We start from the raw sequence: 24325 nt of genomic DNA on the forward strand, positions 1-24325 counted from the left end.
ACCTCTCCTCCAGCAACAAAATACAAAGAAACGGCATGGGACTAAAACTAACGACGTGCATGCGCAGTTGGGGCAAATTCTGGACAAAGGATACGAGACCAGAAAACCCAACTGCCACGTTTGAAGAGAACAAACAGGGTACTGCACATGCCCCCTGCACACAACACCACCTAAGGGGTGGGCAGACCACCTGAGCCACCCCTCCAGCCTGACCCCTGGACACACCCCTACCCTCACCCCATGTAAGGAACAAGCTCGCCCCCGCTCCGGAAGTGAGTAAGCAGGAGAACCTGTTCTTTGTTCTCGCTCCTGCTTGCTGCAGCAGGGGCCCTAATAAAGCCTTGCCTGAATTTCTTGTCTGGCCTCTGATCAGTTTCTACTGATTAAGGACATGAACCCTGGTCAATAACATATTTTGTGGCCCCCAATGTGGGGCACTTGTCCACTTCTGGGAGAGGATCTGGGCACCTCAGGGACCAGCGAACATTGCTTCCCCGTGGGTGACAAGTGGCCACCTGAACCTCTTGTTTCAGCATCACTACATTTGGTAAGTCTGCCTTCCTGGCCCCTGGGGGCCTCAGTACCCTCATTCAGGCAATGCTTTCCCTCCCCTCCCCCTTTTCCTTTTCCCTCTCCTGAAATCTCTCTACTTGTCTCTGTCCTATCCTTCCAAGAGAGTGGACGTCAGGCAGCTACAGCATCACCCCTCTCAGGTTGTGAGACCTGCTCCCTGTGGCCAGCAGCGGCTCACCTTGACGGGTGACAGGCGGAGGTGGGAGAGGCTCGCCTAACACCGTGCAGACTTTCGTCCAGTGGGCTCTCCCTGACGGCAGATTTATGAGAGTGATAGAGGTTCAAACCTCATATGGCAGAGTGGCTGGAAGTCCGATCATCCCAATATTCTCACCTTTATTTTCCTGCCGCCAAGAGAAGTCCTGTTGGGAACAGGCTGAAGCAGCAGATTTCTATATACTGGTGCATGCGGGGGTGAGAGTCCCATCTGTGGGTTGCTGTCCCACAGACGAGGTACAGCTGGCTTGTTTCCGGGCTTGGTCACCCCGGTGGGCAGTGGACAGCGTCCTCCCTCCTTCACTGGCCCTTCCGGAAGCGTGCAGCTTGGTGCCTGAATAGACACCCACAGAGGGGCGGGTTGAAATGGCAATCTCTCTCTTTCTGTCTCTTTCTCTTTTTTCAGTCTTTTCTATCCCTCCTCCCTTTACCTCTCCCTTGGTCCTCATACCTGCACTCCCATCGCCTTCACCCTAAAAACTTCTTATTTGTGTCTTTAAGTTTTGTGATTGGTATCTTTGTTTGTGATGTAGTTCTGTCTGTCCAACTGCTCCTGCAAGTCTCTGTCAACACTGTGGGCAGTGGAACATTTAAGCCTTGAAATAGAAACAGCCCACATTGCCTGAGACTCCAGCCTTGGGTTACTTAGTGGGATCTTAAAGAACAAAAAGAAAAGACAGGAGCTTGCACTTTCCCTCCTCTGTTCTTGCAACGTAACTATTCTACCTGGGCTCAGGGCTCCTACACCTCTCTCCTGTTCCTTTGCAATGTAACTATTCTTTCCGCCTGAGCTGGAGGGGCTTGCATCTCTCTCTGCTTTTGCAATGTAGCTGTTCTACCTGGGCTCTCAGGAACTACCTGATTCATCTGTAGTCCCCCAGACTGAGGGGGAAAAAAGGGGGCCATTTTAAATTCAAGCAGGAAAACTATGAGATCTCTGGTTCTGTAGAAGTCAACAAGTCTAGTTTAAGCTTGTGGATTTAATTAATACAGACCCATCTTTAGAGTCATCAGCATTAAGTACAATACTTTCACTGTATCTAGGGTTACTGGAAGTCAGTAAGTGCATATTTTTCCTGTTACAGAATCTGTCAACAGGGAAAATAACCTGATATGATTAAATTTTTAAGTAATGTAACTGGGATATGAACTTTTTGGTAAACTCTAGGAATAATTATGTTTTGGAAATGTCTATCTAAAACAAAACAGTCTCTCCAAATTTTGGTAAATTTGAAACAATTAAATTAAGTGATAGGAATTAATCGAATATCCAGGCCACTTCAAATGAGATAAAATATTGGAACATTGATTGCTAAACAGGTCTAAATTTACCTACTCTTTTTTTTTTTTTCTTGTGAGAGAGAAATTAAGCTGTGAGTTGCCACCTTGAGATGTTCTCTACCAATTTATGGAATGCTAATGGAAAAGACAGTTCATGGTTGCTTAAGGAAAGTAGGATGCATGTTTTCAGAAAAGAAGGTATGAGGAATGGAAACACATTTTGTTAAAGGAAAAAGGGTGGTTTTGTCCTAGAGCTGGCTATTTCTGAATGGGAAAAGAATAAGGGACAAAGTATGGCTACAGAAAGTTGCTGAAGGTTTGCGGAAGAGGAACATGGAGAAAAGAATTTTGTATGTGGTCAGGGTTTTCTAAGGTTGGATTAAATTTAATTAGGTAAATGGATTTTATTAAGAGTAGGCTGATGCAAGATTTAGTTTCTCTCTCTCTCTTATGAGAATATAGTTTTCCTAGGAATAGGTTCAAAGTTAGCCTCTACCTCTGCCCCACAAGGCATTTACCCCCTTCGGGAAGTAGCTGATGGGAATGGAGGGGCTACTAGAGTGCATGTCCCCTTCTCGATGGGAGACTTAGGAATCTGTAAGGAGAAGTTTGGCAGGTTCTCAGACAATCCTGACAAGTTTAGGGATGAATTTATCAGGCTGGGATTGACATTCTCTCTCACCTGGCAGGACATCATGGTCATTCTGGCCCACTGTTGCACCCCAGATGAAAAGGAGCATATACTGAGAAAGGCCAGGGAACACACAGATGGCCTACTGGCCACCAATCCACATCACCAAATTTTTCAGGTGGGTGGGGATGCAATCCAAGAACATGGCCCACACTGGCACTATGAAGATCATGTAGGCCAGGCTAGGATGAGACATTATATTACTTGTCTATCAGAAGGAATGAAAAGGTGTATGGTGAAGCCTGTAAATTATGATAAGGTCTGAGGGGTTACACAGGAAAAAGGTGAAAACCCGGCAGTCGTCCTGAGCTGGGTGACAGGCATTCAGCAAGTACACCAATACAGACCCGAGTCCACAGAAGGGAGGACACTATTGGCCGTGCATTTTATCACCCAGGCTACTCCTGATATCAGGAGAAAATTACAAAAGCTTGACGCTGGGCCCCAAACCCCATTGTCAACCTTGGTAGAGGAGACCTTCAAGGTCGATAACAACCGAGACTTAACGGAGGAGGCCAATAAGGATAAGAGACTGATAAAGAAAACGCAGCTTTTGGCTGCTCTGATTCGCCCACCACCTCGAGGGGACCCTGGAGGACCGAGAAGGCTGGACAGACCACCAAGAAGCCGCCTGGGCCCGAGCCAGTGTGCCTTTTGTCGGAAAAGGGGGGCACTGGAAGGGGGAATGTCCTGAGCGCCCTCCTGTGGGAGGCCCAAGGGGCAACCCCGACCTGACCCAGTTCCTTGCGAATCTCCCAGTTGAGAGATTCCCGCACACCAACTGAAGGGGCCTGAGTGCCTGCCCAGCTCCAGATCCCACTCGATCCATCCTCATTACTCCAGCGACGCTTCGGGTCACCCTCCACGTGACAGGTAGGAGAACCGAGTTTCTTGTAGACACTGGAGCCGCCTGCTCTGTTCTCACTTGGGCAGCTGGCCGCCTCTCCAACCGTGACTGTACTGTGACAGGAGTTGATGGACGGCCAAAGGTAAGGTGATTTATATCTCCGCCTGCCTGTGGAATCGGCTCCATTATTATTACTCACTCTTTTTTGTATATGTCAGAATACCCTGTCGCTCTCCTCAGAAGAGATTTGCTAAATAAGTTAGGAGCTAGTGTATTCTTAGGACAGGGTGAAGTCTAAAGAGGTGAAGAATCCAAACAGAGAATGCATGTATTAGTAGCCCCAGATGACCCACCTGCTGGGTATCAAAATATTCCCGAAGACATCCCCCAAGAAATTAGAGGACAGGTAGATCCTACAGCTTGGGATACCTCAGTGCCAGGAAGGGCAAAATGTGTTCCCCCAATAAAAATAAGGTTAAGGCCTGGGGGAAAATACCCCTGGAAGAGGTAATATCCTTTAAAGCCCGAGGCCCTGAGGGGAATCTAACCGCTGCTCAGCAAATTCCTAAAACATGGACTCATTAGGCCCTGCCAATCCCCTTGCAGCACCCAATCCTCCTAGTACAGAAGCCTAACAGGGAGTGTCGGTTTGTGCAAGACTTATGAGTAACGAATGAGGCCATCATTCCTGTTCACCCACCGGTGCCAAACCCATAGACCCTCCTCGCCCAAGTGCCAGGGAGCGCTCAGTATTTCTCTGTTTTGGACCTCAGAGATGCATTTTTCTGTATTCCCCTACATCCAGACTCTCATTACCTTTTTGCCTTTGAGTGGAGGGATCCTGACCCCCTGGAGGCTGCCCAGTATACCGCAGGGTTTTCGGGACAGCCCCTATCTTTTTGGAAGTGCGTTAGCAAGGGAACTGAGGGAACTGAGCCTTGAGAAGGGAACTCTGTTACAATATGTTGATGATTTATTAAGTAGTGAGACCAAACAAGATTCAGATCAAAATACTGTTAGGGTCCTAAATTTTCTGGCACAAAGGGGATATATAGTCTCTCCAATCAAGGCTCAGATCTCACAGCAACGTGTTGACTATTTAGGATTTATTTTGACCCAGGCGTACGAGCACTGGCCAGAGATTGAACAGCAATGAGCACATTACCATCCAACCACAAAGAGGCAACTCCGAGGCTTTCTCGGGATGGCTGGGTTCTGGTGTATCTGGATTACAAATTATGGCCTTATAGCAAAACCCCTCTATGAGGCTCTACAGGGAGAACAAAGGGAACCCCTCCAATGGTATAAAGACCACCAGTGGGCCTTTGAGACACTAAGGACTGAGCTGAGCAGAGCACCAGCACGGGGGCTTCCACATTTGGACAAGCCCTTCACCCTGTACGTTCACGGGAGGTCAGGGGTAGCTCTAGGAGTCCTGACCCAAAAGCTGGGACTGGATCAGAGATCAGTGGCTTACTTTTCAAAACAAGTGGACTCAGTGGCCCTGGGATGGTCAGGCTGCCTGCGGGCAAGAGCAGCCTGTTGGTTAATGAGGCTTCCAAGCCCACCCTGGGCCAACATGTAGATGTGTTAAGCCCTCATCAGGTACAATCTGTGCTGGAGGTCAAAGGACATCATTGGTTGACTGGAGGAAGGTTAACAAGATTTATCAGGCCCTCTTAATGGACACCCCTGCCGTTACCTTAAAGGTGTGCCAAACACTGAACCTGGCAACTCTGCTTCCAACGGTCCAGAGTGGAGACTTAGTGCATCAGTGTATAGAGACCATAGAACAAACTTGCTCCAGCAGGTCTGATCTTCTAGATGAGCCTCTTGACAGCCCTGAGGTCGAATGGTTTACTGATGGGAGCAGTTCTGTAGAAACGGGAACCTGAAAGGCGGGGTATGCCATAGTTAGTCTAGATGAAGTCACAGGAGCCAAGGCCCTGCCACCCCAGACATCAGCGCAGAAGGCCGAACTAAATTGCATTAATGAGAGCTTTGCAATTAGGGAAGGATAAGAAATTAGATATTTTTACTGATTCTGAAGATGGGTTCCACCTGCTTGCTACATGCTCATGCTGCCATTTGGAAAGGAAGAGGAATGTTAACTTCTAGAAATTCCCCCTAAAACATAAAAGATTTGATTCTGGCTCTTTTAGAAGCAGCGCAGCTTCCTACCCAATAGCAGTAATCCACTGTAGGGGCCATCAGAGGAAGGATCTTTTGTGAGCCAAGGGAACAGCAATGCTGATGAAATTGCAAAAAAGGCAGCTCGACTGCAGGAACCTGAACAAGTTATGGCTCTAGTGATTGGCCCCCCCTGAACTCCCTAGCCTTCCCCAGTATTGCCCACAGGAACAAGAAAATGCTGAGAAGTGGGGCTATGAGAAGGGAAGCACAGGCTGGTATAAAAAGGAAGGTAAGGTTCCAATCCCTGAGGCCCAACAATGGAAACTCACCAAGAGCTTACATGATGCCGCCCACTATGGGCGGGGTGCACTATGGGACTTGATGCAAAAGGCTTTTTCAGGGAAGGGGCTTAAAAGAACAGTAAAACAAGTAACAATTGCCTGTGATTTATGTGCCTGTAATAACCCACAGACCCATCCGATCCCCCCCCTTCCTTACTCGGGCCAATTCAATGCCGAGGGACATACGCGGCGGAAGACTGGCAGTTAGATTTCACCCAAATGCCCACATGATCAAGATATAAATATCTTCTTGTGTTTGTTGATACTTTCACAGGATGGGCTGAAGCCTTCTCCACTGGATCTGAAAAGGCTCTGCATGTCTGTAAGTCCCTTTTAAAAGAAATAATTCCTCGGTTTGGACTTCCAAAGTCCCTGCAGGGCGTTAACGGGCCCTCTTTTATAGCTGAAATCACACAGGGGCTCACAACGGCCCTACGGATAGACTACAAGCTGCACACCTCTTGGCATCCCCAGTCTTCAGGGAAGGAAGAGAAAACGAACCATACTTTAAAGAAAACCTTAGCAAAGCCCTGCCAAGACACTCATGAACCCTGGACCAACTTGCTTCCTATTGTACTCCTCAGGGTCCGTGTAGCCCCCTGGGAGTTGTCTGAGGCTTAGCCCATTTGAAATGACCTGTGGGAGGCCTTTTCTTACTACTGACATTCTACCGCATGAGGACGTGAACCAGGCCCTGAGATATATTATTAACGTAGGACGAGTTCAGAAGGCAATCCAGGACTATGCCGGCAAGGCACTGCCGGCTCCCACTCAAACTACAGAGGAAGGAGCAGTTCCTTCACAAATAAACCCTGGGGACCAAGTTCTTCTTAAAACCTGGAAAGAGGGGTCCCCCGAAGACCAACTTATGCCAAAATGGAAGGGCCTCTATACAGTAATTTTAACCACCCTCCACTGCCGTCAGACTGTGAAGGATATCTAGTTGGGTACATTTGTCCAGACTAAAGCTTTTACCTCCAGAAACCCGGCAGGTCACAACAGAAGAACAATACACCTGTGAGCCAGTGAATGATCTGAGAGACCTATTTGAAAGACAGGCACCATCAACAGATAGGTAACATGATGCAGTGGGTTGGCTCGTATTTGAAGCCTTAACGGGACTTGGGACCTCCCTCTGTTTCCTTGGCTGAGGTGGTTCTTGACAATCATCTGGCCCTTGATTACCTTCTGGCCGAACAAGGTAGAGTTTGTGCGACAGCTAATACTTCCTGCTGCACTTGGATCCATGCGACAGGACATGTAAAAGTTAATATTAAGGAAATATGCGCCCAGGCAGAGTGGATTCATAATTTTGGCAGGGGCAATATCACCTCCCCTGTCTGGTCAACAGTTAAGGAAGCCCAAAGTTAACCTGGTTCCTTCCCTTTCTAGGCCCTTTAATAGCTATTGTTGTTGTTCTCCTTTTTAGCCCTTGTTTGTTTAACCTTTTGGTTAAGTTTGTGTCTTTTAGGCTCCAACAGTTTGAAGTAAGGCTCATGATGGGTCAAGGAGTTCAGCGCATTCCAGCAGAGAGTGGCCCAGGTCCCTTCAGGTCCTTGGAACAGTCAGCGAGGGACTTCTACACCTCTAGCATAGGCTAGGGTCTGCGGCCCCTGTCCAGCAAGAAGAATTTTCAGAAGAGACCTTCGGCCCGTTACCCCTTAAGAATAAGGGTGTAGGGCTTCCCTGGTGGTGCAGTGGTTAAGAATCCACCTGCCAATGCAGGGTACATGGGTTTGAGCCCTGGTCCGGGTAGATCCCACATGCCACAGAGCAACTAAGCCCGTGCGCCACAACTACTGAGCCTGCGCTCTAGAGCCCGTGAGCCACAACTACCGAAGCCCGTGTGCCTAGAGCCCGTGCTCCGCAATAGGAGAAGCCATTGCGATGAGAAGCCGACACACCGCAATGACGAGTAGCCCCCGCTTGCTGCAACTAGAGAAAGCCCGCGCACAGCAAGGAAGACCCTACACAGCCATAAATTAATTAATTAATTAATTAATTTTAAAAAAAGGGTGTAGAGTGTCTTGGGGGGAATGAGACAAGCTGGGACCTGGGACCCTTTACTGCAGTGCTGCAACGCTTGCACCTAGACATACCTCTCCTGGAGCAAGAAAATACAAAGAAACTCTATGGGACTAAAAATAACTACATGCATGCACAGTTGGGGCAAATTCTGGACAAAAGATACAAAGAGACCAAAAAACCCAACTGCCACTTTTGAAGAGCCCAGAGCACAACAGGGTACTGCGCATGCCCCCCGCACATACCACCACCTAAGGGGTGGGCAAACCACCCTGAGCCACCCCTCCAGCCCGACCCCTGCACACACCCCTACCCTTACCCCATTTAAGGAACAAGCTTGACCCTCGCCCCCTTGGGGAGTGGCAAGCAAGGCAACCTGTAGTTTGCTCTCCCTCCCCTCTGCTGCAGCAGGGGCCCCAGTAAAGCCTTGCCTGAATTTCTTGTCTGCCCTCTGATCAATTTCTATTGATTAAGGAGGCCAAGAGCCCTGGTTGATAAAAAAAACTACATAAAACAGAGATACCAATGACAAAAACCTAAAGACACAAGAAGTTTTCAGGATAAAGGAGATGGGAGTGAAGGTATAAGGATCAAGGGAGAGGTAAAGGGAGGAGGGACAGAAAAGACTGAAAAAGAGAAATAGACAGCAGGAAAATAAAGGTGAGAATACTGGGATGATAGGACTTCCAGCCACTCCACGATATGAAGTTTGAACCTCTATCACTCTCATAAGTCTCGCATCAGGAAGAGCCCGCTGGACCAGGGTCTGCACGGTGTGAGGCGAGCCTCTCCCACCTCTGCCTGTCACCCGTGAAGGTGAGCCGCTGCCGGCCAGAGGGAGCAGGTCTCACAACCTGAGAGGAGTGATGCTGTAGCTGCCTGACGTCCACTCTCTCGGAAGGACAGGACAGAGAGAGAAGCAGAGAGATTTCAGGAGAGGAAAAGGGACAAAGGGGAGGGCAAAAGCGTTGCCTGAATGAGGGTACTGAGGCCCCCAGGAGTCAGGAAGGCAGACTTATCAAACGTGGTGATGCTGAAACAGGAGGTTCAGGTGGCCGCTTGTCACCCATGGGGAAGCTGAATTCACTGGTCCTGGAGGTGTCCAGATCCTCTCCCCAGAAGGGGACAAGTGCCCCATGTTGGGCACCATAAATCTAATACCAGTCAGTGTTCTTGGCCTTCCCCAATCAATAGAAATTGATCCGAGTCCAGACAAGAAATTCAGGCAAGGCTTTATTGGGGCCCCTGCTGCAGCAAGGAGGAGGGAGAACAAGCAACAGGTTCCATTACTTGCTCCCCGAGGCGGGGGGAGCTGGTTTCTTATATGGCATAAGGGTAGGGGTGTGTCCAGGGGTCGGGCTGGAGGTGTGGCTCGGGTGGTCTGCCCACCCCTTAGGTGGTGGTGTGTGCAGGGGGCATGCGCAGTACCCTGCTTGTGCTCTGGGCTCTTCAAAAGTGGCAGTTGGGTTTTTTGGTCTCTTTTGTCCAGAATTTGCCCCAACTGCATGCATGCAGTTATTTTTAGTCCCATACAGTTTCTTTGTATTTTGTTGCTGGAGGAGAGGTGTGTCCCGGTGCAATCATTGTAGAACTGCAGCAAAGGGTCCCAGGTCCCAGCCTGTCTCAATTCCTCTGGCAGACGGTGGTCACGCAGCTCCGTCCTGGGGTTCTCTCTGCCCATTTCTTCCTCTGACCACGTGGACCCTAGGCACATCCTTGTTTCCCAGCTCCTGGGGAGCCTGGGGGATCTTGGGCTATTCGGGTGGGGCCCCGAGGGGAGTGTCAAGCAGGAGGCAGTCTGGAAGCCAAGCATGCGATCCTGGGCAAGGAGGCACAGACAGGAGGGGCCGGTCAGTCTGGGCAGTGAGTTCAGGGCACCAGACCCCCCGGAAGGATGGCTTTGAGCTGTGAGTCTGGGGGCGTTGTCCGGGAGGATCATCGTGTGTCCTGTGTAGAGATGACCGACTGCTCACCCCAGCTCCCCAGAGAAGGGCTGGTGGTTGGTCCTGGCCATGGCCCACACTCTCTGATCCTTGAAAGGGATGCTTCCGGCACACACAGCTGGGCTTCACGGAATCAGGCCCATTTCAGTGAGTACTTCTGGAGAACTCCCTGTGAGACGCCCAGGAGGTGCTTGGTGCCAGCAGCACGAACATGGGCATGACAGAAGCCCTCCCTCCCCCGGGAGACAGGCCAACTGGTGCCCATGACCCGGTCCAGGGAGACAGAGTTCTTCCAGTGGGAGTCAGGACAGCTTTGGAAAAGAGGAGACACTTGGCCTGGGCCCTGAGGGATGAGTAGGAGTCTTGAGAGCAAAGGTAGCCCAATCCCAGGTAGAGGCAGGGCCAGGCAGAGGGCCCCCAGCCGGGATTGCACACCTTCTGGGTTTCCTGGGCCCCGGCTCTGTCTGTGCCCACGTCTCAGGGCCTCCCAGCCTAAGGCCCACATTCAACCCTTCTTCCCTGGGCTCTTGTCTAGATGTGCCCATAGCTCTCAGTCTGGGAAGGGAGACCACCAGACCAGCAAGGACTCGGGGGCTCTGTACACATTTGTAAGGGCCAGCCGTGTCCATGTGCTGTGTCCCGGGCTGGCTGTGGCCACTCCGTCCTCACCTGGACTGCACCAAGAGGAGGGATGCTGTGCACAGGGGTCCACACCGTCCCTCGTATGAGAGTGTGTGTGGACACCCGCTTTGAATGCACAGGGCTGCTTGCCCTCAGGACATGCACAGGACAGACCCGTGTTTTTCAGGCTCCTCTGGTGACAAAGTGTGGCCACTGTGGGCATTGCTGGCCTCTGTCGGGATACTTGCTATCCATCCAGGTGTGTCAGAACTCTACTCACTCACGTCTCCACAGCCTGTTCGCCCCGAAAATCCACTGAGACGTGCCTACAATTGCTGATCACCTCATCCCACCCCTACACCTGCACATTCATTCTCCGGCAAAAAAAGCCACGTCACTTCCGTTTCCTTTTTAGTTTTAGTGAACTTACAGCCATCTGAGAAAAGGGACAACCTGTTGTGGATTTTTCTGGTTACATCACTTTATGGAAAATATGACTGACAGACAAAAGCTGCACACATCCAATGTCTACACTTAAGAGCTTGGAGGTTGGGATCCATGTGAGAAAGCTCCCACTGTCCAGGCTATACACGATCACCTTCACGTTTTTATTTAATGTTTGTCTTTTCTGGTGTTGAGAGCAGTCATTCAACATCTGACCTTTCAGCCCAGGTGCAAGTCCACGGCAGTGTCAGCTCCAGGCCCTGTGTCGTAGAGTACACATCCAGAAATTGTCCATCTTGAAAGTAAAATTTATATCCCCTGACCAACATCCCCTCCAGTTGCCTCCTTCCAGCCCTGGGAAGCAGCATTCCACTTTCCGCTTCTGTGACTTTGAGTACTTTGGAGTCCTCATGACAGTGGAATCAAGCAATGTTTTGTCCTCTGTCTGGCTTCTGTCACTAAAATTTCCCCCTGGTCCATCCACATTAATGCAACGTCCTTCTGTTTCGAGGTTGAATGGTAGTCCAGAGACACAACCTCTTTCAGGTTTTCCTGCACATCTGGCTGCTTCTCACACCTGATCATATTGCCTTGCTTCTTTGTTGCAAACACCAAATGGCAAAATGACATCTTCCAGCCAGGACTGAGTCCTGTGCTTGGACACCAGGGAACGGTGACCATGGAAACTGCTTGAAAAAAAAAAAAAAAATCACAGGGAACTCCCTGGCAGTCCAGGGGTTAGGACTCTGAGCTTTCACTGCCGAGGGCCAGGCCAAGATCTCAGGGAGGAAGGAGGGGAGGATGAGATGTAAGCTGGTCTCGTGCACCTGGGCACCCCGAGGAGGGGAGGCCTGGGCAGGGTTCAGAGCTCCCGCTCCCGGGAAGACAGCAGCTCTAAGCAAGTCAGTGTGGGGCGGGGGTGAGGGGGGGACAGAAAGTCAGGGTCAAAGCCCCTTCTCTACCCCCATAGGTACCATATGCTCACTGATGCCTGGCTTCTGGAAACCCACCTTTTTCTCTGTCCGCAGGCATGGTATTCTTACCCCTTCTCCGATCCACTGTGGCCACCAGAAACCATTCTCAGGCCCCCAGCCCCCAGCCCACACAAGTGACTGACATCTCATTGTGACTCTGCTGTGGCCACTCCCGGGGACCCTGAACTGTGCTACTCAACGTGTGGACCAGAGGCAGGGACAGCACCGTCCCCTGGGAACCGACTAAGAGGCCCATTCTCCGGGCCTGCACAGACCTGCTGGGTCAGGATCCTGGGGGACGGCAGGGCCCAGGGTCGGGGGCATCCACAGGCCTCCGGGGAATGCTGGGCCCCTCGGAAGTGCCCCAGGTGCTGCGGACGGAGGCCAAAGGCCTGTTTCGGGGGCACAGAGGCAAAGTCTTGTCTGGAAAGAGTGTGTGTGTCATCATCCCAGGGCTGGTTGGTGCCCCAGGAAGGGGAGGCTGTGACGATCTCTTCCTCGGACGCAGGCCCGGCACACAGGAGTTGTGTGCCCGCTGAGCTGTGGCCCCGAGGCGCCGAGACACCGGCGTCTCCTGCGGACTCAGCTCAGCCTCCTGAGCGCCTTGGCTTCCTCCCCTCTCTCTGCTTCCCCGTCACTCACTCTGCCTCCTCCGGCGACACCCCGACAAGGGGGCACCCGGGGCCCAGGGTGTGTCAGTGGCCACCCTCCGGTCACACCTCTGGAGGGAGGGCGTGTCCGTCAGCCAGCCAGGCCCCAGGCTGAGAACCCGGGGCGGAGGGGTTGTGTCACGGGAGACGCAGGGATTTGGCGGGAAGCTCCTGCTTCTAGGACCTGCAAGTCCTCTCCCCTGGCACCCGCCCAGGGGCCTGGGCGCCTGTGTTCCAGAACTCGAGGGGACTGGGGGCCATGGGGGATGAGGACACACCCGCACTTGTCAAGACCTCGGCCCTCTGCTGCTTTCTTAGAGTGAATACGCTTCACCTCTGGGCAGGCCGCCTTCTGTCACCCACAAAGCTGGCTCTGGGCCACTCATCCTCTTTGGCTCTGTCCCTCCTCTTCTCGCTGACCCTCACCTACTGCTGTGTCCAGAGACCCCCTTCCAATTCAACCCCTTGCAACTGTGTCCTTGATTCAGCGCCCAAAACTGGGACAAAAATAAGCCTCCCCTTCCACTGAGGTGCCGAGGGGGGTGTATGGCTGGGCCTCAGCTGCAGGGGTCCCTCCTCCACGGCTGGTCCTTCCCGACCCACCCTGCCTGGGTCTCGCTTCTCTTTCATGAACAGGAGGCAATTTTATCAGCTTTGGATGGAGGAGTCAAGGTCACAAGAGGGAAGGGACAGGGTGTGACGCCAGAGGGGAGGACCAGGGCCAGGAGTATGTCCCGGAGCAGATGAACTGGCCCAATGCCCAGGGAGGCTGGGTGGGAGCTGGTGCGGGGAAGGGCGAAACCTGGGTGCCCGGGCGCCCACAGCCATGCTGTGTCAGCAGTGGAGGTGCAGGTGGGCTCAGCCCTGCGCCCTGCTCCTGCTTCTCCCATGACGGATACATCTGCCCAGCCCTGTTCTGGGAGATCTGCGCAGGGTCTCCATATCATTGGCATCACCAGCACCTCTCAACTTTGATAATCTGGTGGTCCCTGGGTTTAGAGAAAATGCAGCCTCCCTATCCAAAAGTCCAGAGACCCTGGGGCTGCATGTTTCTAAGAGGCTCCAGGAGACACTGCAGCTTCTGGTGGGTGGGCCCACCTTGAGTGGAGGCTGGAGCCCCTCCTACATTCTGCCCTGCCTCGAACATCCTGGACCAGTGGGTGTGTGTGAGCAAGACCCCAGGGCAGGTGCTGAGGGGCCTGAGGCCCTGTCTGGGTCCATCCTGCACAGAGGGTTCCCTGCCAGGCTGTACTGATGCCCCTCTGAGGACGACGGTCATCCCTTGAGCCCAGAGACACAGCTCAGACGCACCCGTGCTCCTAGCTTGTGCCACCTGCGGCTGGCTCAGGTGTCCAAGGGAGAGAGACCCACCCCCTGGGCCCAACCGGCTGCCCTGCTGGCAGGACGGCCTCAGCTGCCCAGCACCCAACCCCTAGAACCAGGCTGCACAAAGCTGCTTGCAATGCTGACGTTTAATGACCAATTCTACGGGAGGAAATGACAGGGAGGAATGTCCACATTGCCCGGATGTGACACCCAGACACCTGCTCATACAGAGGACAGAACCAGAGCTGCTCAGCCACTGAAGGGCCACGACAGGGCGTCACTGGTGCCCAGGAGGAGGACAGCGGAGCCCAGGCTGGTACGTGGTCTCAGTCAGGGGAGCCTTCCGAGCAGGTGTTGTTCAAGAGTTGAAACTTTGTTCTCCAGGGTTCAGTGTCGATTGTAAAGAAGCAGGTGATGGTCTGCGGGACAAAGCACAGGGACAGAGAGTGGGGGGAGGGGCCTCGGGAAGCGTGTGGCTCCAGCTCTAAAGCCAGCATCCCCCCAACCTTGCCTTCCTGGGGTGGGCAGCTGAGGGTACAGGCTCTGGCCCTCAGTCCTGGATGTTCCCGACCTGGGACTCTCTCCTGACCCCAGAGGCACCTGGGTCATTCTCCCCTCTCCAGCTCTGTGGTCTCCAGGAACCCCTCCCCCAGGATGTCCCAGTGTGACCCATGCCCCCAGTGTCCCAGCAGGGCCTCTGATCCAACTCGGGTTTGTCCCGGGGTGGGGCTCACCCGCCTTATCACCAGGGCAGGGCCTGGGAAGGAGGGCAGTGGGGCTCCTCAGCCTCCACCCCTCGGGCTCTGGGTCAGTGGCATGGGGACCCGAGAGGGGGCTACTCAGCCAAGGTGATGTTGCCCCCCACCCCGCACTTCTCCTGAAGGCAGGGAAGGGAGATGGGTGAACACCAGGGAGGGGACATTCCCGTCTCTGGCCCAGGTGACCCGGACCCAAGTGGTCAGGAGCAAACTGACCCAAGTGTGACCTGGGGTGCAGCGGCTAGAATGGGGCCAGTGAGCAGACAGGCCAGGGACATACAAGTGACCCGGGGCTGGCCTGCCTGGCTGGGCTCCGTCCTGCAAATGCCCCCTCCGTGTCCCTTGGAATGGCATTGTCATCACTCCCCACACCCCCTGCTCCGAGGCAGCGTCCACGGCCGTGTAACCTGAGGGCCACCGTCGCGTGTCTTACATTGTTCCCGTCTGGACTTGCTTGAAATGGACAGTTGTCAATGTCTTCGTCAAATTTCCCACACCTGGTTCGGCCGAGCTGCAGCTCCGTGGAGAACACGATGCCATTTGCCTGCGTTCGTACAGACCTTGAAGTGGACGCATTCCCTGCCCCTCCCACACACACACACATTCACACACACACACACACACACACACACGAGAACACAAGCACACAGGCACACTCACAGGATTGGGACAATGGTTCTATGAAACATCACCCTTTCTCACTAAGTGCGCTCTGAAGGTCTCTGTCCTCTTCTCCACTCCCTGGTCCTTCAGCCTTGCAGTGTCTTCTGGCTCCACCCCGGCCTTTATTCCCAACACCCAGAGTCTGTCTTGGACTCCAGGCCAAGGACCATAGACAGAGGCCCAGCTGGAGGGCGCAGGGCAGCAGGACCAGCCAGGACCAGCTCCAGTGCCCACGGAGTGAAGCCCAGCAGTGTGGAGGGCCCTCTGCCTTCCTTCTATCACTCCATCCAGAGGTGCAGAGGGAGTGACGCCCCAGCGCCCCACCACACACAAGCACTCAGACAAAGCACACATACACAACCACACACGCGCACACACAGGACCAGAAGTGCTCCTCCTGCAGAATGTTCTCGGGGTTTGGGTCTGCAGCCCACATGAAAATCGGACTCCTGGTTGCATTCTGTAGAGATTGCGTTGCTAGGGGAACATTTTAGGATTAAGAATGCCATCTGGGAAGAGTGTAAATCACACTCGGTCCATGTAGGTGGGGACCCAGAGGGAGCCCAGAACACGTGGAGTCAGAGGAGAGGCTGTGAGTGCCCAGGGGCTCCTCAGGACCAGGGGGGCCTGTGACTCCCGAGCCGCTCTCCCCCTCCCTCTGTGAGTGTCTCTGTGTATCTCTCTCTCTCTGTTTTTCCTAAATTAACCTATTTTAATGTTCTTTCCATGAAATCTTTTCTAAATCTCTCTAATCCAGTATTTTCTGTCTGGCTCTTTTTTTTTACTAAATAGTTTCATCCCCTCTTAGTCCATATTTGGTCATTCTTCAATAAACAAGGTCAAAAATGACAAAAACTAAAAACACACCTTATATGTGAGTAGATTGACAGTTTTAAAAATTCCCAAGTTATTTTTTTTATAAAACCTGAAACTAACCAAATAGAGTTTATGCCTCTATATTATGGGTTTCAAATGGTGATAGAGATCCCTTGATGACACCCCCCCTCCCGACCCTCATTAACACCAGGTGTGGGCCAGTGGGGGAGGGGGGAGGATGTGGTACCTACCGGCTCCTTCCACGACCTCAGGATGCGCACCACCTTGTAGGCATTCCTGTCCTGGCTCCTCTGGTTGAATACGTGGACGGCGTACTCCACGGTGGCAGGGAAGTAAAGCTCCAAGGTTGCTTGGTCTTCACCATTCCCTTCCCCTTGGGGTTGCCAGCCATGAGTCACCAGGAGCTGGGGACCTAAGAGAAGCAGGAGCAGGGCGCAGGGCTGAGCCCACCTGCACCTCCACTGCTGACACAGCATGGCTGTGGGCGCCCGGGCACCCAGGTTTCGCCCTTCCCCGCGCCGGCTCCCACCCAGCCTCCCTGGGCATTGGGCCAGTTCATCTGCTCCGGGACATACTCCTGGCCCTGGTCCTCCCCTCTGGCGTCACACCCTGTCCCTTCCCTCTTGTGACCCTGCCTCCTCCATCCAAAGCTGATAAAATTGTCTCCTGTTCAGGAAGGAGAAGCAAGACCCAGGCAGGGTGGGTGGAGAAGGACCAGCCGTGGAGGAGGGACCCCCGCAGCTGAAGCCCAGCCATACAACCCGCTCGGCACCTCAGTGGGAGGGGAGGCTGAGTTTTGTGTCCCAGTTTCAGACGCTGAATCAAGGACACAATTGCAAAGGGTTGAATTGGAAGGGGGTCTCTGGACACAGCAGTAGGTGAGGGTCAGCGAGAAGAGGAGGGACAGAGCCAAAGAGGATGAGTGGCCCAGAGCCAGCTTTGCGGGTGACAGACGGCGGCCTGCCCAGAGGTGAAGCGTATTCACGCTAAGAAAGCAGCAGAGGGCCGAGGTCTTGACAAGTGCAGGTGTGTCCTTGTCCCCCGTGGCCCCCAGCCCCCTCGAGGTCTGGAACACAGGCGCCCAGGCCCCTGGGCGGGTGCCAGGGGAGAGGACTTGCAGGTCCTAGAAGCAGGAGCTTCCCGCCAAATCCCTGCGTCTCCCGTGACACAACCCCTCCGCCCCGGGTTCTCAGCCTGGGGCCTGGCTGGCTGACGGACACGCCCTCCCTCCAGAGGTGTGACCGGAGGGTGGCCACTGACACACCCTGGGCCCCGGGTGCCCCCTTGTCGGGGTGTCGCCGGAGGAGGCAGAGTGAGTGACGGGGAAGCAGAGAGAGGGGAGGAAGCCAAGGCGCTCAGGAGGCTGAGCTGAGTCCGCAGGAGACGCCGGTGTCTCGGCGCCTCGGGGCCACAGCTCAGCGGGCACACAACTCCTGTGTGCCGGGCCTGCGTCCGAGGAAGAGATCGTCACAGCCTCCCCTTCCTGGGGCACCAACCAGCCCTGGGATGATGACACACACACTCTTTCCAGACAAGACTTTGCCTCTGTGCCCCCGAAACAGGCCTTTGGCCTCCGTCCGCAGCACCTGGGGCACTTCCGAGGGGCCCAGCATTCCCCGGAGGCCTGTGGATGCCCCCGACCCTGGGCCCTGCCGTCCCCCAGGATCCTGACCCAGCAGGTCTGTGCAGGCCCGGAGAATGGGCCTCTTAGTCGGTTCCCAGGGGACGGTGCTGTCCCTGCCTCTGGTCCACACGTTGAGTAGCACAGTTCAGGGTCCCCGGGAGTGGCCACAGCAGAGTCACAATGAGATGTCAGTCACTTGTGTGGGCTCTGGTCTGGGGGCCTGAGAATGGTTTCTGGTGGCCACAGTGGATCGGAGAAGGGGTAAGAATACCATGCCTGGGGACAGAGAAAAAGGTGGGTTTCCAGAAGCCCAGCATCAGTGAGAGACTGTGCTTGTCAGGGAGAGGAGGGGCTTTGCCCCTGACAGCCTGTCCCCCTGTCACCTGCACTGACTCGCTCACAGCTGGTGTCTTTCTAACACTCAAAAGTCATTCTCGTATTTAGTCAATGCCTAAGAATTGACTGTTGAAGTTTTTCTAATTACAACTATTACAAGGAGTTTTTCTGTGAAAATTTTTTCTATGTATTTTCTATTGAATTACATTTGCTTTAAAATATTATATTACTTACAGGTGTATATACATTGTGATTCAGGTTTTCACAGATATACTCCACTCAAAGTTATGGCAAGGAATGACTATATTTCCCTGTGTTATATAATACATCCTTGTTGCTTATCTATTGTATACATAGTACTCTGCCTCTCTTAATCCCTTACCCTTCATTTGCCCCTCCCCATGCTTCTCCTGACTGGTAACCACTAGTTTGTTTTCTATGTCTGTGAGTCTGTTTCTGTTTTGCTTATAGATTTGTTTGTATTATTTTGGGGGGTTCCACATATAGGTTGATACAGAGTATTTGTCTTTCTCTGTCTGACTTATTTCTCTAAGCATAATATTCTCTAGGTCCACCCACATTGCTGCACTGGAAGAACTGCATTCTTTTTTATGGCTGAGTAATGTTCCATTTTGTATTCATACCACATTATCCTTATCCATTAGAGCATTAGAGCTCATGATGCATGATGTCTCTTATGCCCATAACCTAGGCCACGTTACTATGGAAGCTTGAGCACTCCATCCCATCCTGAGCTGGACCAGTGCCATGGACATTCTCCTAGGTGCTATTTGACTAGTGACGGAGGTGAGGGAATCAGACAACAAGAAGGGACTTCTACAGTGTCTACACTTGGTGGGGAAGTCTTGTTAACGGGGACAAGTCTGCCCCCCGTGTCTTAACATGAGAGGGAACCTGAGTCGGACACCCCATGCTTCTGGGGTCCAGAAAGGACAGTGGGTGCAGCTCCAGCATGGGGGAGCCCAGGCTGTGTGGGGCGGGGGGCATCCCACGTGTTTCCAGTGAGTGAGGGGAGGGTGTCGGGATGACCCAGGTGGGCAAGCTGGAGGAGGAGGGACGCGTCCTTCAGGTCCGGGGCTCCTGGCGCCCACCTGCCTGAGGCCTGTGTCCCTCCTACTCCTGCCGGGGCTCCTCCCCAGCCGACCTCAGAGGCCTTTGATAATCACGGTGCTGAAATCCCTCCTGGGTTCTGCACGTGGCTGTCCTGGCGAGCACATAGGGGTGTCATGGACCTGGATGTGACTTCCTCACCCGCCTCCTCACCCTGTTGTCAGAGCTTGGCCACAGGCCGTACCCGTGCCCAGCTGTGTTTGGGAGAAGATGACCAGGCGCTGGTGACCTGGCATCTTTCCCGTCCCCAAGCTCCTTCCTCTGTCTCTGACTCCCCTGGCATTTGATTCCCAAGCCAACGCCCACTTTTACAAAAAACCCCTCCCCTCTACGGCAGAAGCCCTAGTGGACCATCCTTGCTAGTGGTTGCTGGTGGCTGTCAGCACCTCCTGCCTTCCTCACCTCTCTGTCACGAGGCTGGTCTGCCTACAGCAAGGGAGTAGCACCAAGGAGGTGGAAGCCTAGGGAAGCCTACACCGCACGGAGCCAAGGCCCCCAGCGTTCAGGCCTGTGATTCTCAGGCAGGAGTTTTGGAATCCTTCCCAGCCCCTGCAGGCCACCTTCTGTCACCCACAAAGCTGGCTCTGGGCCACTCATGCTCTCTGGCTCTGTCCCTCCTTGTCTCACTGACCCTCACCTACTGCTGTGTCCAGGGACCCCCTTCCACTTAAATCACTTGCAACTGTGACCTTGATTCATTGTCTGAATATGGGGCACAAAAATAAGCCGCCCCTCGCACTGAGGTGCTGAGGGAAGCATATGGCTGGGATTCAGCTGCAGGGGTCCCTCCTCCACGGCTGGTCCTTCCCGACCCACCCTGCCTGGGTCTCGCTTCTCTTTCCTGAACAGGAGGCAATTTTATCAGCTTTGGATGGAGGAGTCAGGGTCACAAGAGGGAAGGGACAAGGGTGTGATGCCAGAGGGGAGGACCAGGGCCAGGAGTATGTCCCGGAGCAGATGAACTGGCCCAATGCCCAGGAAGGCTGGGTGGGAGCCGGCGCAGGGAAGGGCGAAGCCTGGGTGCCCACAGCCATGCCTTGCCGGCAGTGGACGTGCAGGTGGGCTCAGCCCTGGGCCCTGCTCCTGCTTCTCTTAGGTCCCCAGCTCCTGGTGACTCAAGACTGGGATTCCCAAGAGGAAGCGAATGATGATGACCAACGAGCCTCAAAGAACTACTTCCTTGCCACTGTGGAGTACGGCTTACACGTATTCAACCTGAGGAGCCAGGACAGGAATGCCTACAGGGTGGTGCGCATCCTGAGGTCATGGAAGGAGCCGGTAGGTACCACCTCCTCCCCCGTTGCTGTTAACGAGGGGCCAGCGGCGGTAGGGGAGTTAACAAGGGATCTTGATCATCGTTTATAGCCCGTAAAATAGAGGGAAATATTAATACAATCTCTTCGGTTGGTTTCAATTTTTATAAAAGAAATAACTTGGGAACGTTTTAAACTTCAGTCAGTCTACTCTCATGTAAAGGTGTATTTTCAGTTTTCATCATTTCTGACCTTGTTTAATGAAGAATGACCAAATATGGACTAAGAGGGGATAAAGCTATTTAGTTAAAAAAGAGCCAGACAGAAAATATTGGATTAGAGAGATTTCGAATAGATTTCAAAGAAATAACATTAAAATAGGTTAATTTAAGAATAACAGAGAGAGAGAGATACACAGAGACACCCACAGAGGGAGGGGGAGAGCGGCTCGGGAGTCACAGGGCCCCCTGGTCCTGAGGAGCCTCTGGGCGCTCACAGCCTCTCCTCTGACTCCACGTGTTCTGGGCTCCCTCTGGGTCCCCACCTACGTGGACCGAGTGTGATTTACACTCTTCCCAGATGGCATTCTTAATCCTAAAATGTTCCCCTAGCAACGCAATCCTGCAGAATGCAACCAGGGGTGTGATTTTCACGGTGCTGCCGACACGAACACTGAGAACACTCCACAGTAGAAGAACTTCTGGTCCTATGTGTGCTTGTGAGTATGTGTGTGTGTGTGTGTGTGTGAGAGAGAGAGGTGTGTGTGTGTGTGTAGCAGTAGCTTTGCGTGGCATTTGTCTTGCTGTAGGGCAGGTGAAAGGGGTGACAAGGGGGCACAGAGGGGAATCTCCCTTTCTCAGCACTGATTTATCCAGCAAAGTTGGAGAGTCAGCACCCCGCCCCTCAGGTCCCTGTCCTGCCTACACTGCGTGGATCTACTCTATTGGCTACATAAGGGGCAGGAGGGCTGCGTCCACTTCAGTGTCTGTACAAACCCAGGTCGATTTCGGCATCGTGTTCTCCACGGAGCTGCAGCTCAGCCGAACCAGGTGTGGGAAATTTGACGAAGACATTGACAACTGTCCGTTTCAAGCAAGGCCAGACGTGAACAATGTAAGACACGCGACAGCTGCCCTCAGGTTACACGGCCGTGGACGCTGCCTCGGAGCAGGGGGTGTGGGGAGTGATGACAATGCCATTCCAAGGGACACGGAGGGGGCATTTGCAGGACGGAGCCCAGCCAGGCAGGCCAGCCCCGGGTCACTTGTATGTCCCTGGCCTGTCTGCTCACTGGCCCCATTCTAGCCGCTGCACCCCAGGTCACACTTGGGTCAGTTTGCTCCTGACCACTTGGGTCCGGGTCACCTGGGCCAGAGACGGGAATGTCCCCTCCCTGGTGTTCACCCATCTCCCTTCCCTGCCTTCAGGAGAAGTGCGGGGGGGCAACATCACCTTGGCTGAGTAGCCCCCTCTCGGGTCCCCATGCCACTGACCCAGAGCCCGAGGGGTGGAGGCTGAGGAGCCCCACTGCCCTCCCTCCCAGGCCCTGCCCTGGTGATAAGGGGGGTGAGCCCCGCCCCAGGACAAACCCGAGTTGGATCAGAGGCCCTGCTGGGACACTGGGGGCATGAGTCACACTGGGACATCCTGGGGGAGGGGTCCCTGGAGACCACAGAGCTGGAGAGGGGAGAATGACCCAGGTGCCTCTGGGGTCAGGAGAGAGTCCCAGGTCGGGAACATCCAGGACTGAGGGCCAGAGCCTGCACCCCCAGCTGCCCACCCCAGGAAGGCAAGGTTGGGGGGATGCTGGCTTTAGAGCTGGAGCCACAAGCTTCCCAAGGCCCCTCCCCCCACTCTCTGTCCCTGTGCTTTGTCCCGCAGACCATCACCTGCTTCTTTACAATCATCACTGACCCATGGAGAACAAAGTTTCAACTCCTGAACAACACCTGCTCGGAAGGCTCCCCTGACTGAGACCACGTACCAGCCTGGGCTCCGCTGTCCTCCTCCTGGGCACCAGTGATGCCCTGTCGTGGCCCTTCAGTGGCTGAGCAGCTCTGGTTCTGTCCTCTGTATGAGCAGGTGTCTGGGTGTCACATCCGGGCAATGTGGACATTCCTCCCTGTCCATTTCCTCCCGTAGAATTGGTCATTAAATGTCAGCGTTGCAAGCAGCTTTGTGCAGCCTGGTTCCAGAGGTTGGGTGCTGGGCAGCTGAGGCCGTCCTGCCAGCAGGGCAGCCGGCTGGGCCCAGGGGGTGGGTCTCTCTCCCTTGGACACCTGAGCCAGCCGCAGGTGGCACAAGCTAGGAGCACGGGTGCGTCTGAGCTGTGTCTCCGGGCCCAGCATACCTGCCCCAGGGCGGCCATTCAGAGGTGGGTGTGCAAAAGCCCGTGGCTGCCCTGGGACTCTTGGTGGCAGCCACGTGGACCTTCTCCCTCCTTGCCTCCTCTCCTTGTGCTGCCCGCGATCACCTCCTGAATCCAAACCTGCTCCCAAGTGTGTGTCGCAGGGTCTCCTGGAGAGGGGAGCCTTTGTGTGGTGTGAGGACTTCTTCAGGATGCGTCCTCCACACACACCTGGCTGGCTTCCCAGGCCCGTGACTCCGGCAGAGCCAACGGGAGCCCAGACACGGGCATCCTCGCTGTTGGTGGGCGTTGCTCAGCATAGGCACAGCTGTGCTCTTGTCCCCCTGCCACCTGGGCCTGGACCAGGCAAGTCGCTCTCCAAGACCCTCCCCCACCCCTCCTCCTTCTCCCTCTGAGGCCTTTCCTGACTCCTGGCTGTTTCCGCCAAAGGAAGCTTAAAGGATCCTTTACGCACTGTGATTCCCATCGTGTTTCCAAGGAATCGACGCCACAATTCTCCTCAAGCAACTCCTGGGAAAGGGTCTCCTCTGGGGTCACCCCAACGTGGGGAAGCTGCCCGGCCCTTCAGGAGCTCACCCCTTTCCTGGGGCCGTGGAGGGACCCTGGGAGGGGCGTCAAACCCGGCTTCTGCCAGGGATGGTGCGCTGCCTGTCAGCCCACACGCGTGGGGCTTTGCCAGTGGATCTGCCCCTGGATGGGAGCTGCAGGGCCTGGGTTTGTCCCGACCCCACTATCCCTCACTAGTCCAGAAGGTAGGCCACCTGCGCTGCTTAGCTTGGTGAGCACAGGTGTGGACTGAGGGACCTGTCCTGGTGGGAGGAGCCTTCTCCCTGACCCTGCGCACCTGTGCCTGGAATGGCGTGTCCTGGGCCCCTTCCTCCCACTGGAATCTGTGCGCTGAAGAATCAGGGAAGTGGGTTTCTGGCCCTGCTGTCCATCCCTGGGCAACACCCCGCCGGAGGCAGAGGCAGGATTGCTGGGCTCCAAGCACAGCTCACAGCTCAGGCAGGCACCCCCCTCTCCTGAAACGAGAGACTAGTGGGGACTCTGCCCTCCCAGCTGCTGACCTGTCGGCCATAGGCTCTGGGTCACCAAGGCTTGCAGCTGGGCATCGAGAGGGCCATGAAAGGAAATGCAGCATCAGTGACCAAATGCCTTGCCTCCAGACCCTGTGTTCTGCTCTGCGCCCACTTTCCCATCTGCCAGGGGGACATTCGGACAATTTCCTCAGGTTTCCCACATGTCAGCGTCCAGGCACAGCCCTGGGGCTCAATAAATAAGGACTCAACA

At 54.2% G+C, this 24325-nt stretch overlaps 2 protein-coding genes across 2 annotated transcripts; one reads left to right on the forward strand and one right to left on the reverse strand.

Annotated features, from left to right (window-relative positions):
- Positions 1-528: 528 nt before the first annotated feature.
- On the forward strand, positions 529-22641 carry LOC132349853 (cystatin-9-like; the record flags this gene model as incomplete). Its single annotated transcript, XM_059898677.1, has 4 exons — positions 529-547; positions 20511-20692; positions 21667-21780; positions 22549-22641. Coding segments are annotated over 4 exons (408 nt in total), but the record flags the coding sequence as incomplete, so codon positions are not given.
- Positions 14392-16799, reverse strand: LOC132349375 (cystatin-9-like). The gene is made up of 3 exons (XM_059897736.1): positions 16558-16799; positions 15257-15383; positions 14392-14484 (listed from the first exon to the last, which is right to left on the reverse strand). Exons 1-3 carry the CDS (start codon positions 16797-16799, stop codon positions 14392-14394), a joined length of 462 nt encoding a protein of 153 aa, XP_059753719.1.
- Positions 22642-24325: the final 1684 nt, after the last annotated feature.

The sequence above is a fragment of the Balaenoptera ricei genome, chromosome 15 (genome assembly GCF_028023285.1).
Source record: "Balaenoptera ricei isolate mBalRic1 chromosome 15, mBalRic1.hap2, whole genome shotgun sequence".
NCBI classification, from domain to species: Eukaryota; Metazoa; Chordata; class Mammalia; order Artiodactyla; family Balaenopteridae; genus Balaenoptera; species Balaenoptera ricei.

Excerpts from the sequence above, each read along its gene's own strand:
- LOC132349375 (XM_059897736.1), bottom strand. The coding sequence starts at position 16,799 with ATGCTGTGTCAGCAGTGGAGGTGCAGGTGGGCTCAGCCCTGCGCCCTG. Across the intron at positions 15,384-16,557 it reads ATCCTGAGGTCGTGGAAGGA|GTCTGTACGAACGCAGGCAA; the intron begins GCCGGTAGGTAC and ends GTCCACTTCAAG. Across the intron at positions 14,485-15,256 it reads CAAGTCCAGACGGGAACAAT|ACCATCACCTGCTTCTTTAC; the intron begins GTAAGACACGCG and ends TTTGTCCCGCAG.